Source organism: Nannobrachium achirus (genome assembly GCF_963921795.1).
Source record: "Nannobrachium achirus genome assembly, chromosome: 17".
NCBI classification, from domain to species: domain Eukaryota; kingdom Metazoa; phylum Chordata; class Actinopteri; order Myctophiformes; family Myctophidae; genus Nannobrachium; species Nannobrachium achirus.
In genome coordinates this window covers 57,994,133-58,006,154 of record NC_137824.1, presented here as the reverse complement: position 1 = coordinate 58,006,154, position 12,022 = coordinate 57,994,133, and the positions used below count along the sequence as shown (strand labels likewise).

Sequence of the window (12,022 nt, the reverse complement as noted above, 5' to 3'; positions counted from 1 at the left end):
AGGAGAAAAAATTAAATTTGTGCAAACTTCTGATGTGAATTCCCGGTCTCGAACTGCATTTCGGGAAAGTGTTTTTCATCACCGCAGTAGCTTTGTCCAGTAACTACAGATTAATTTAGTTTACTGTTCAACGCGTCGAACGGGTCAATGGGCACAGGGAGACATCAAAGAGTTTGATGCGTTGGCACTTCGTGGACCTCCTATGAGTTAATGTCGCCTGTAGGATAGATGAGTTTGTATCAATTTGTGTTCCATCAGTTATTTTGTATTAGAATTAATTGTGTGTTTATAATCGATTAGTTCTATTAACGGCACCTTTTGAATCCTTAACCATTAACCACACCGCTCTGCTTTCCAGTCAGTGTTACAAGGAGGACGGGACCTCCAAGAACCCAGACTGCCCGGTGTGCAGCAAGTCTCTGAACAAGCTGGCCCAGCCTCTGCCCATGGCCCACTGTGCCAACTCCAGACTGGTGTGTAAGATCTCTGGGGAGGTGATGAACGAGAACAACCCCCCCATGATGCTGCCCAACGGATACGTCTACGGCTACAACGTGAGTCTTGACACTGACAATGGAGGCTTCTGTAGTTCTGACTGTAACTGTGTTTGTGTTCAAATAGATCAGTGGTTCCCTGAAAAGGTTGGACCTTTTCAGGCCGCGACCCCCAAAATAATCATATTTTAACTTGGGACCCCCTCCCTGACGAGCAGTAAGAGTTGAGGAGTGACATTTGGTATAACATGGTTCTAGTGTGAAAATAGCAGATCTACATGCTCACAGCGTTGCGAGCTGTTGTGAGCATGTAGATCGGCTATTTTCACAATTTCTGCCTCTAATATTTGACAAATTTGTCATTTTAGAGGAATTAAAATGTCCTTAAATTGTCACTTTAGGAATGTTATGTCGGTTTGTTTACTGTTGAATTAGAAAACAATGTTGCACATTAAGTTAAGCATCTGGAGATCCCCCCCAAAATAATTTGGGGACCCCCCTGGAGGTCCCGACCCACAGGTTGAGAACCACTGAAATAGATCAATCCTAGCATTAGTAGCCAAATTTTGAGCGTGCAGGCAAATCATACAATTATTTGTTTTAGTGATGGTATACAATAGGGAGTCGTTTATGGCATGTAAAAAAAGAAAAAAGTTAAAAAGAAAAAAGAAATATTTTCAGAAAGTAGCAGTCATTCAATTCAGTTCAGTACCACTCTTAATATTCCCTGTTGGATAATTAGCTTTTGGTGTAGTCATACAAACAACAGACAAATTAGAAAAGCTATATTTGGAAATAAAAATGTTAATACATACATTAGGGATTACAGAGTTATGCAAGCATGTTCGCCTCCTCAGAGTCCTCGCTTCCTTTCCTGTTTTATTTAAATTAATTTAAAATGTCCTCCCTCTGTCCCATACCCACTTACTGTACGCACAAGAAACACTTACAGTACACTTAATGTACATTTAAAATAGCTGAATGTTTCATTAGTGTGTGCTTTGGCCTCTGGGACAGTGTTCAGCCCATCTGCTTTGTGATACACTCCTTAAAACTCATTTTAGAACTGAGGCTGATTACACAAATACCTTCTAAATCACTAGTATTCATGCTTTCAAGATTTAAAATAATAAATAGCTGATGTACAAGCTCGCAACGCGTTGCAAGGTGACGCTCTGTGAGCTTGTATATTTGGCCAACGAAAAAAAAAAAGTTCCCTGTTTTAATGGGTTGATAAAGTCCAGTCCAGCTGAAATGAAAAATATGTTTTTCACAGCCATAATGGGGACATATTTAATAACTATATGCCAGGGGGAAAAAATATCACTTCCTCAAACATGGCCTGTAATTCATTATGCTAGACACTAGAGGGCGATGGTGCGTGTGAATGTAAACAGAGATGGCTCCATGCATGTCTAAAACAGCTTGTACAGTGAAACTGTGAAAGGCTCATTAAAGGACAACTTTGTTTTTTACAAGGGTTCATATTTTAGATTGTAATTAGAGAAAAGAAAAGCTGAGTGTTAAAATGTTTTCATTTACTTCTTTCTATCGTTTTAGTGATTTTAACGATTTTGATTTGCACGCTTGCCCCCAGGTGCATGTAAATGGCTAAATAAGTCTTTTTAGACACAATAAGCCCATTCCCAAGATGCATCGCAATCTTTCGTGGGCAGATGTGACTTATGGAGGCTGGGGTAAATAGTAACAAAGACATTGCTGGCTTATCGTGTCTAAAAAGACATATTTAGCCACGTGTACGCATGCCCCCACCCACTGAAATCAAAATACTAAAATCGCTAAAACAATAGAAAGCAGTAAATGAAAACACTCATCTTTTCTTTTCTCTCATTACAATCTAAAATGTGAACGCTTGTTGTAAATAAAAACAAAGTTGTCCTTTAAGATAAATGGTACACTAAAATATGTTTCTGAAAACATTTGAGGTGAGAAATAAGCAGTTCAATCAGAGAAACTTGATCCAGCACTGCCTTGTTTGATATTGACAAGACAATACTGTTTAGGCTCTTGTTTTTTTAGACAAAGTGTTTTGTAATGCTCTTCCTTAATTTTGTGCTTTACCCCCCATTTCATGAAAGAAATTAAGACTCCAGACACATGCAATACTAGTGACCAACTGTATATCTGTTAGGGGTTCTGGCCTGTGACATTTGAATCGTGACACATTTTGTGGCAGCCGGGTAAAAGATGTGCATCTGCAAAATACCAAATCCCAATCCAACGAACGAAGCTTGAGACTTCCAAAACCATTCGGCTCACAACTATTAGGAACTATAGTCCATATAGTCCACATGCCAGATAGACAATTGGGGGCCATGCTCTACAGGGGTCTTCAACAGGGGGTCCGGGACCCCTAGGGGGTCCTCAGAGTTACTACAGGGGGTCCTCCAAATCTTTGTGAGATAAAAACTGTTTTTTCCCCTTTTTTTCTATTAACCACTTGAACCCTAGTGTCCATATTCTGAGAACTTTAGCCAAAAATAGCAGATCTACAAGCTCACAACGCCTCACGCTGCGAGGCGTTGTGAGCTTGTAGATCGGCTATTTTCGGCAAAGAGCTTTGGTGTTGAGGGGAAAAAGAGCAGACAAAGTACAAAGTGAAAGGTCAAGTTTATTTTGTATTGACGGTTCAAGTGGTTAAATATATGAATACACACATTAACATGAATCCAAAATAGACTGATGATTGTGCTGTCAAACAATGAAACAATATGGAATATATGAACAGGTTGTGGGGGTCCCTGCTTCATCTCTCTCTCAACTAAGTGGTCCTTGGCCTGAAAACGTTGAAGACCCCTGCTCTACATATTTGTTTTTTTCATCGCTTTAACAATGTGGCCAAAGACGATCTACTTTCTTTCTTTCCCTCCAGTCACTTCTATCCATCCGCCAAGACGACAAGGTGATCTGCCCCAGAACCAAAGAGGTTTTTAACTTCTCTCAGGCTGAGAAGGTCTACATCATGTGATGGGTCAGATTGGGCCCTCCAGCTGAGCATCAACACGATTAGATATTGCCCCTTGTTCGTCACCTGTGAAAAAAAAAGCCGCCTGTGAAAAAAACCTCTATTCAGTGGTCCCTGCTCTCTGCCTTCTACCCCTCCCCCACCCGAAGACGTCGATGAGCGGAATTACTCAAAACACCTACCTGTCCCATTTCCCTCCCCACACTACATCTCTACTCTGCTGAAACTGGCCCTCTTCCGTGCTCAATCTTTGTCTTTGGCTGCAGGTTGAGACGTTTCCTCTTGCCCTGTCCATTAAAGCACATCGTCGCTTTTGGGGCAGAAACCTTGTATGTCCAAAACCGTTGACTTTTCAGGAGCAAACAGAACTGCGTTCCAATGGATGTGGTTAACATTTACTCACAAGCGCTTGTTTTTGTTTGGTTAAATATTTGTAAAAACCCATAGACACACGTAACCACCTTAAATCTGCGGTCCCTATTTTGGGTACATGGTGTAGGCAAGAGACAAAGAAAATCTCAAATGGCAAAAGTAGCAGATCTATGAGCTCACACAGCATGTTGCGAGCTTGTAGATCAACTACTTTTTTGCGATACTGTCATACGACCAGGACGTGCTGTCTATAGGGAAAAGTGTGACAACTCCCGAACGGCCGGTTCATTCCCGGTCCAGGCCGGCCATTAGGAAAAAAATTAAAATAAAATGTCGGCCTTCGTTCCATTTTGGGGGCTGGGCGGCCAACAAGGTAAATCGTCACTGTCGGGCAGAAACCTTGTATCTCCAAGTTTCAAATGTGTACATCTTTTCGCAAAGCAAAGCCCTGCTTCATCATACAAGGCCGTCGCACAAAAGTAGTGAAAACAGCAGATCTACAAGCACACAATGCCTCGCACCGCGACGCATTGTGTGCTTGTAGATCGGCTGTTTTCACTAGTTTAATTAAAACAAACGGTTTTGGACATACAAGGTTTCCACCCGACAACAACGTAATATAACTCATGTACAGTAATTGGCCCACTGGCTTGTCACTTGTCATGATCTGAAATGGCAAATCTTTGAGTAGCAGCAGCGCTATAGAGAGAGATCTCTCTCTATAGCGCGCAATGAGGGCCTCTCCAACTCTTTTTCCTGGGATGAATCAGGGGCCCAGCACGTCCCTGCATACGATGAAGTATAAAACAGGGCATTGATTTGTGGGGGGGTACAAAAACTGAAATACAACATTTTGAGATAACAGGTTTCTGCCCAATAGCGAGGATGTTTTAATGGGCATCGCCATGACTCTTCCGGCCCCAGGCCTCTGAAGGCAAGCTGCTAACAGGAAATGACTGAAGGGGCAAGTAATAAGTGAAGTAGAACTTTTGATTTCATTAAAACAAAGCATTGATGCTACTTTTTGACCCTTTTTTTTATTTTAACCAATAGAGTACATTCCAAATAACTAAATTTGGGGTTGGACAATGTTGTCTTTTATTTGTAAAAAAAAAAAAAAAAAACCTTGGCTGACTAGTGGTCACATGGTGGCATCTCATTGTAGGATGCACGACCCTGTTGACTTCCTTTGTTGTGTAGCCATCTTGTGTGTTATTTTTGGGGGGGAGGGTGGGGTTTGGGGAATAGGCTCTATGCATATACGCCATTTTGTTCTACTTCCGGGTGTCTTTCGACTTCCTTCACAGGTGTTACCGATGATACTAATGAAGGGTCTGTTCCATTCTGGTCAAACAGAGTCAGGGTGCTGATATTGTGCATGTTGGCTCACTGGAAACACTCTGCTACACCAGTGGGTCTCAAAGTGTTCTTGAGTGGGTTCCAAATGTCCCCATACAGGTGTGTAACTCTGACAGTGTACAAATGGAAGAAAATGGACCCACAAGGGTCCATTTGATTCCATTTGTTGATTCCATTTGTACAGAGTTATGGGGGTCCTTGAAATTAAAGAACCACTGTACAATAAATCAAACAGAGCCTTCATTAGTATCATCAGTAACACCTGTGAAGGAAGTCGAAAGACACCCGGAAGTAGAACAAAATGGCGTATATGCATAGAGCCTATTCACCCTGAAACTGGTGGCCATTTTGAACCTTGTTGTCCTCCATCTCCCCTGGCTGAAGCCAGGTGAAGAGTGCTGAAGGCTCCCCTTTTAATGTAAATACTAGAAAATAATCGTCAAAAATTGACGCGCGTTGAGACGACAAGGACAAGCCTTTCAGCGAGATTCCTCTGAACTGAACGAGTCTTGATGTTTTGTGAACCTAAGACCCAGTTTAAAATATCCTGACGTTAATAACAAAGTATTCAGTTCTCTTCTCGGGAAGGGGAAATTGTTAGGTTTTGCTGACGAACTTGGTAATGTCTGAACAGTGTACTTAGTACCATAACGAAGATGCTTACGCAATATAATAATAGACTACCATCTCTGTTGTTGTTTTTTAAAAAGAACAAGTGGTCTTCCTTGGTTGTGTGTGTGAGGTTTGACTTTTGTTACTTCTCTCCCTCAACCAACAGAAAAAGAGTGGGTTCATTTAGTGAACTTTTGATATTTATTCAGTTTAAAAATCTGACTGAGTTGTTGAAGTCAGTCCAACATTACCTGTCTTTTAATTTCATACATATTTTTTCAACAATGAACATGACAATAAAGAGAAGGATTGTGCTTAGTTGTTTCCTCCATTTTGTACGTGCGTATTGCTTATTCTTAAAGCAGCTTTGTCTTCTAGGGTGACCACTGTTGCCTAAAACCGGGACCCTAAAAGCAATGCGCACGTTACCGCGCACGTGCGTGCCCATTCTCTAACGTTCGTGCACGCGCAAACACGCGCAGTGAGTGATGAACAGACGAACAGCCTCAGCGTTGAATTCAAACACACAATGAATTTATTCATGTTTTCTGATAGGTGAGTGTGCATGTTTTCATGAAAAGAACATGTCTATGCCTACAACTACTATTATTTTAACTCTGGCGAAAACCGGGACAATTTTGTATTGAATGTTGAAAACCAGGACATATTAGTGTTTAAGAGATATTTGTCGGGACACCGGGACACACAGCTGGAAGACGAGACGGTCCCGTCCAAACCGGGACGTCTGGTCACCCTAGCTTTGTCACAACACTCCGCTACATCTATTTTGACCATATCAAATTGTTTTCAGGGGACAAAAATGTGTTTGCGTGCGGACATATAAGAAGCTGCTTTATACAACATATATCAGAAAAGAAAGGCATGGCAATATTAGTTTAAAAATGAAATCTGGATAGATATAATGGAGTTGAGAAATCCTTAGGTCAGTTGTATCTGTCACTTCTTACAGTATATAGGGTGATCACATGGGCCTGGCCTGTTCATTCATGCCCTTTTAGTTGATATGGAAATGTCCTCAAGTGTTGTTTTTCACCAGAAACCACTGCTCCTCTTTGTGAAATGGTATCACATGCAAACGAAATATGAAGTGATAAAAATATCAACCAATTCAAATTCCCTTTCTTTTTAAATTATACCCCCAGGAAACGGGAAGAGCGCATCAGCACTGCCATACATACAGCAGACACAAATAAAATCACACAGTAAAAATACAATAACTACATGAAGGCTTATTTCCATTGTGACCCTACAGCAAATTGTCCATGGGCAATAGGCTATTTACACTAGCCTAATATTCAAGTCAAAGGAGCGTTAGATTTTCTCAGGTTTAGGGTCATGGGCCTCATTGATTGATTGATTGATTGAAGACTATTTGAAGTTTGCATAGGAAAAGGTACAGTTTCAGGACGGTACAGTTCACTGGTACAAGGTCTACTAAAAGGAGATCCATGAAAAGACTAAGCTTATTTCCACAGGAAACCATTTAAGTATCTCATATAAATCTCACTGGAAGTGAAAAGCCTAATGAGTGAAAACTAATCCTCAGTGTCTAGCCTTAGCTTTGCTTTTATTTCAGTTACAAAACAAGACAAGACATTTGTGGATAATTTCTGACTGCGTACCTCAAATATTGCGTACCTGAAATATTATAGTGGAACAATGTGTGTGACTTCTTAAACGTAACACCTGCACTGGGCATTTAGTAGCATTGTTCCAGGCCAGCAACTGTTAACCCATTTAGGTCTAGAATTATTGAATGCTTTAACCAGTGAAAAATAGCAGATATACAAGCTCACAGCACGGCACCGAGTGCCGCGCTGCGAGCTTGTAGATCTGCTATTTTTGAAAAAGTCGTGAAAATGTGTGCAAATCTTTGAATACGGTATATGTATTTTTAGAGCAAACGTTTGCAACTCAAATTTTGCTTCTGGGCGGTCCCTGGAACGAAATATTTTGAGATGCGGGTCCGTGGCCAAATACATATCATTTTGGGGGTCCTTCACATGAAAATGTTAGTCTCTCAAGAACAGACTAACTGAGCTCTGGCCTGTGAAAAGTGAAAACGACCTTTTCTTTGACGATGGCTGGCCAGATTGCTGACATGGAAACATAGGTTTTTCAAAAAACCTCAGAAGGATTTCTAAAGACACTTAAAGAATCGGGTGAAAATTCTAATTTTCACGATTTTTCAAAAATAGCTGATCTACAAGCTCGCAGCCGCGCTGTGAGCTTGTATATCTGCTATTTTTCAATAGTTAAAGCATAAAATAATGATACACAATAATGTGTACCCGTTCTTCTCCTTGAGGCTGAAGACGGTGCCCCATCTCTCTGCTTCTTGTAGAGATAGAAGACATTTAAGTCTCTGCATTTTTTTCTTCTCTTCCCTGCTCATCACTTGTTACGTCACACACATTCAAAAAGACATCTGAGAGTCGAATGAAAGAGTGAATTAATTCACAAATACTTTTCTGATAGACTTGCCTCCGAAGATTAGGTTAACTTCAGTTGTCTTGATACCAACACGACACCCAATACCAGACACAAAGATCTAATCATGCTAACACAAACATCTGTCCCAAGTGAGGACCTTGCATACCATTTGTATACGACTCAATCAGCACAGTAGGGGTTGGTGGTACAGCCATTGTCCCGTGGGCCAGATGCAGTCACACTGACTCATGTTGTGTGACAATTCCACAGTTTCATCTCATCCTATGATGCACCCTGTTGACATCCTTTTGTGTGTAGCCATCTTCTGTGTCATGTTTTTGGGGGGAGGGTGTGATTTTGCATCTCCTCTGACTGAAGCTAGAGACTGGTGGTGAAGAGGGCTGAAGGCCCCACTTTTAATGGAAACGCTAGAAAATAATACAAATTCAGGGTTTGTCCCTAGAGATTGCTCTGTGAACTGAACAAGACTTGATATTTAGTGACCCAGCTTAAAATATGCTGAAGTTAACTGAGTATTCAGTGCACTTATTCTCTTCTCGAGGCAAATTGTTAGGTTTGAACCTGATGTCTGAACAGTGTACCATAACGAAGATCAGGAACGTGCTGGGCCCCTGATTCAGCCCGGGAAAAAGAGTTGGAGAGGCCCTCATTGCACGCTATAGAGAGAGATCTCTCTCTCTATAGCCATTTCAGATCATGACATGTGACAAGCCAGTTATATTTTGTTGTTGTCGGGTGGAAACCTTGTATGTCCAAAACCGTTTGTTTTGCATTTATCATTTTTAAAATGATTTAAACTAGTGAAAACAGCCGATCTACAAGCACACAACGCCTCGCGGTGCGAGGCGTTGTGTGCTTGTAGGCTGTTTTCACTACTTTTGTGCGACGGCCTTGTATGATGAAGCAGGGCTTTGCTTTGCGAAAAAAATGTACAAATTTGAAACTTGGAGATATGAGGTTTCTGCCTGACAGTGACGATTTACTTTGTTGGCCGCCCAGCCCCCAAAATGGAACGAAGGCCGACATTTTATGTTTAAATTTTTCCTAATGGCCGGCCTGGACCGGACGGGAATGAACCGGCCGTTCGGGAGTTGTCCCGCTTTTCCCAATGGCCAGCACGTCCCTGACGAAGATGCTTACACAATATAATAGATTACCATCTCTGATGTTTTTTTTTTTTTTTTTTTTTTGCATGGCTCTGCAGGAGTGTAGCCATCTAGAACATTGGTTCTCAACCTTTTCAGGCCGCGACCCCCCAAATAATCATATTTTACCTGGGGACCCCCCAAATAATCATATTTTACCTGGGGACCCCCCAAATAATCATATTTTAACTGGGGACCCCCCAAATAATTTTAACTGGGGACCACCCCCCCCCCCCCCCAATCATATTTTAACTGGGGACCCCCCAAATAATCATATTTTACCTTGACGAGCACTAAGAGTTGAGTATGATATTGAGTTGCCATGTCATAGTTTAGACAGAAATAAATTAGGCTCTAAAAGTGGAGTATGAATCGACCCTAACAGAATCCCTTTTATGCCTATATATGGAGATCCCTGATGTCATCAATATTACGCCCATATCTAACAGGACCTCATGGGAATGCCCATATATGGAGGAAGACAGCCCATATCTGTGCAGCTGGTTCAGACGGGGATCTCCATGTATGGGCATAAAAGGGATTTATAGTACATGGATCTCCATATATGGGTAACTGGTCCGATCATCATCACTGGCCAGATGGCAGGGCGAGGTTGCGTATAACACAGTCCTATTGTGAAAATAGCAGATCTACATGCTCACAACGCATCGATGCGTTGCGAGCATGTAGATCTGCTATGTTCACAATTTCTGCTTCTAAGTTTTGACAATTTGTTTAATCTGTCATTTTAGAGGAATTAGAAAAAGTCCTTAAATTGTCACTCTAGAAATGTGCATGTCCCCTCTATACACCTAAACTTTATGTTGGTTTGTTTTCTGTGAGAAAACGGTGTTTCACATTTAGTTAATCATCTGGGGACCCCACCAAAACAATTTGGGGGGTCCCGACCCACAGGTTGAGAACCACTGGAATCTAGAAGGAAGACTGTCTGTCTGCCCGTCTGTCTGCTGAAATTATCTGTGCCAGTAGGCCATTATATTTTTTTCAGAAATGTTTATTCTACAAATATTTAAAAATTCGAATGGATGTCAATGGGGCTCGGAACAGGCAGAAATCTTGCCCAACGTTGGGGTCATACGTCATAGATTATGTCATAGACGACTGACATCAAAGGCTGGCTACATGAAGACCAAGATCCACATTAAATAAAGCCTTGTCGTTCTCCAGATCCACATGATACGACTTTTTTAAGTAATTGTGTACGTCCTTGGTTGTGTGTGAGGTTTGAATTTGTTATTTCTCTCCCTCAACAAACAAAAATAGTGGGAACTTTTGAAATTTATTTGGTTTAACAATCCCACTGGTTAGAGTCAGTCCAACATTACCTGTTGATTTATTTTGTCAACAATTAACATTGCAATGGCAATCTTGTCACTGGCCGTCCCCCTGCCGGGTTCGGTCATTATGCGAGCTAGAAACCTGCAGACTACAGTCAGCCAGCACAATGGCTGCTATACATTTTCCCCATGGTTCCAATTCTTACACACTATCGTCTTACTGCCATTGACTCTCTGTTCTGTAGTTATTTAATCAGTCAACATTGTCACGTGCTCCAGGGGTGTGATCCCCTTTATTTGACATGGAAATGTACCCAAGTGTCGGCAGAAACCACTGTTCTTCTTTGTTACGGGTATCACATGCAAATATGAAGTGTGAAAAATAATCAACCAACTCAAGTCCTTTGAAAGTATTCAAACATCTGTAATTGGAAAAAACCACCCTACAGCAAATTGTGCTTAGTAGAGTGTAAGCCGATACCTATGTCATAGACACAGAATGTCAAATAGTGTTGCAAGTCAGGAGAATGATGCTGTTTGAAAAGTGTACGGTTTGTACTGTATACACATTGATGTGTGTGTCATATGGGCTTCACTGGGGGTAAAAAGCCCAGGTAAATTAGTGAATTATTAACTAATCCTTAAATCCTATGATAAACAAACAATATGGTCTCAGTGTCTTGACTGTTAGTGGATAATGTTCGTCTGCATACTTAGTATTTATTGTGGGAAAAATGTGTCCCGCTTCATAAACTTAACCTGGGTGTGCAAAACCATTTCCACTGTTACGCTTTAGATTGGAGACATTTTAAGCCCCTACTGTATGTTTACTTTCTTAAATTCCCTCGACATCACTTGTTACATCACAGACATTCAAAAAGAGTGTTGAACTGGAAATAACGAATAGTTTTCCCCACAAATATTTACATAATAAACACACTTAAAATCAGTGACAAATAGTATGTCGTATATGAAATAAAGTTCCAACACATACGTTTCTTATAGACTTCATAAATAGGTGCACATTGACATTTGTGACTTGCATCCAATCTGTAATGTGGGTTATTTTGGTTTCATAAGGGTGAGGATGATGAAGAAAGATGAAGGTTACCCTTTGTCATTTGCCTTGATACCAATGCCCTCTTCCATAGACACAGTTCTACATATCAAATGCTGAAACACATCTGCCCCAGGTGAAGACCTTGCATACCATTCATATACTAATTAGCCAGCACAGTAGGAGTTGGTGCAACCATTGTCCCACCACAGGCCAGATACAGT

At 41.1% G+C, this 12,022-nt stretch overlaps 2 protein-coding genes across 3 annotated transcripts in view; both read left to right on the top strand.

The window, feature by feature from the left end:
* maea (macrophage erythroblast attacher, E3 ubiquitin ligase) overlaps window positions 1-3,852 on the top strand; it is a gene marked incomplete at its 5' end in the record, with an annotated part of 26,040 nt that extends 22,188 nt beyond the window's left edge. For both annotated transcript variants that reach the window (XM_080745657.1, XM_080745656.1), the window contains 2 exons: window positions 359-554; window positions 3,388-3,852. In XM_080745657.1, coding sequence (XP_080601783.1) covers window positions 359-554; window positions 3,388-3,483 — 292 coding nt within the window. In that variant the 3' untranslated portion in view covers window positions 3,484-3,852. The remainder of the gene's footprint in view (window positions 1-358; window positions 555-3,387) is intronic.
* Window positions 1-12,022, top strand: part of fgfrl1a (fibroblast growth factor receptor like 1a) — a 415,817-nt gene that overhangs the window by 362,038 nt on the left and 41,757 nt on the right. The gene's annotated exons all lie outside the window — the stretch shown is intronic.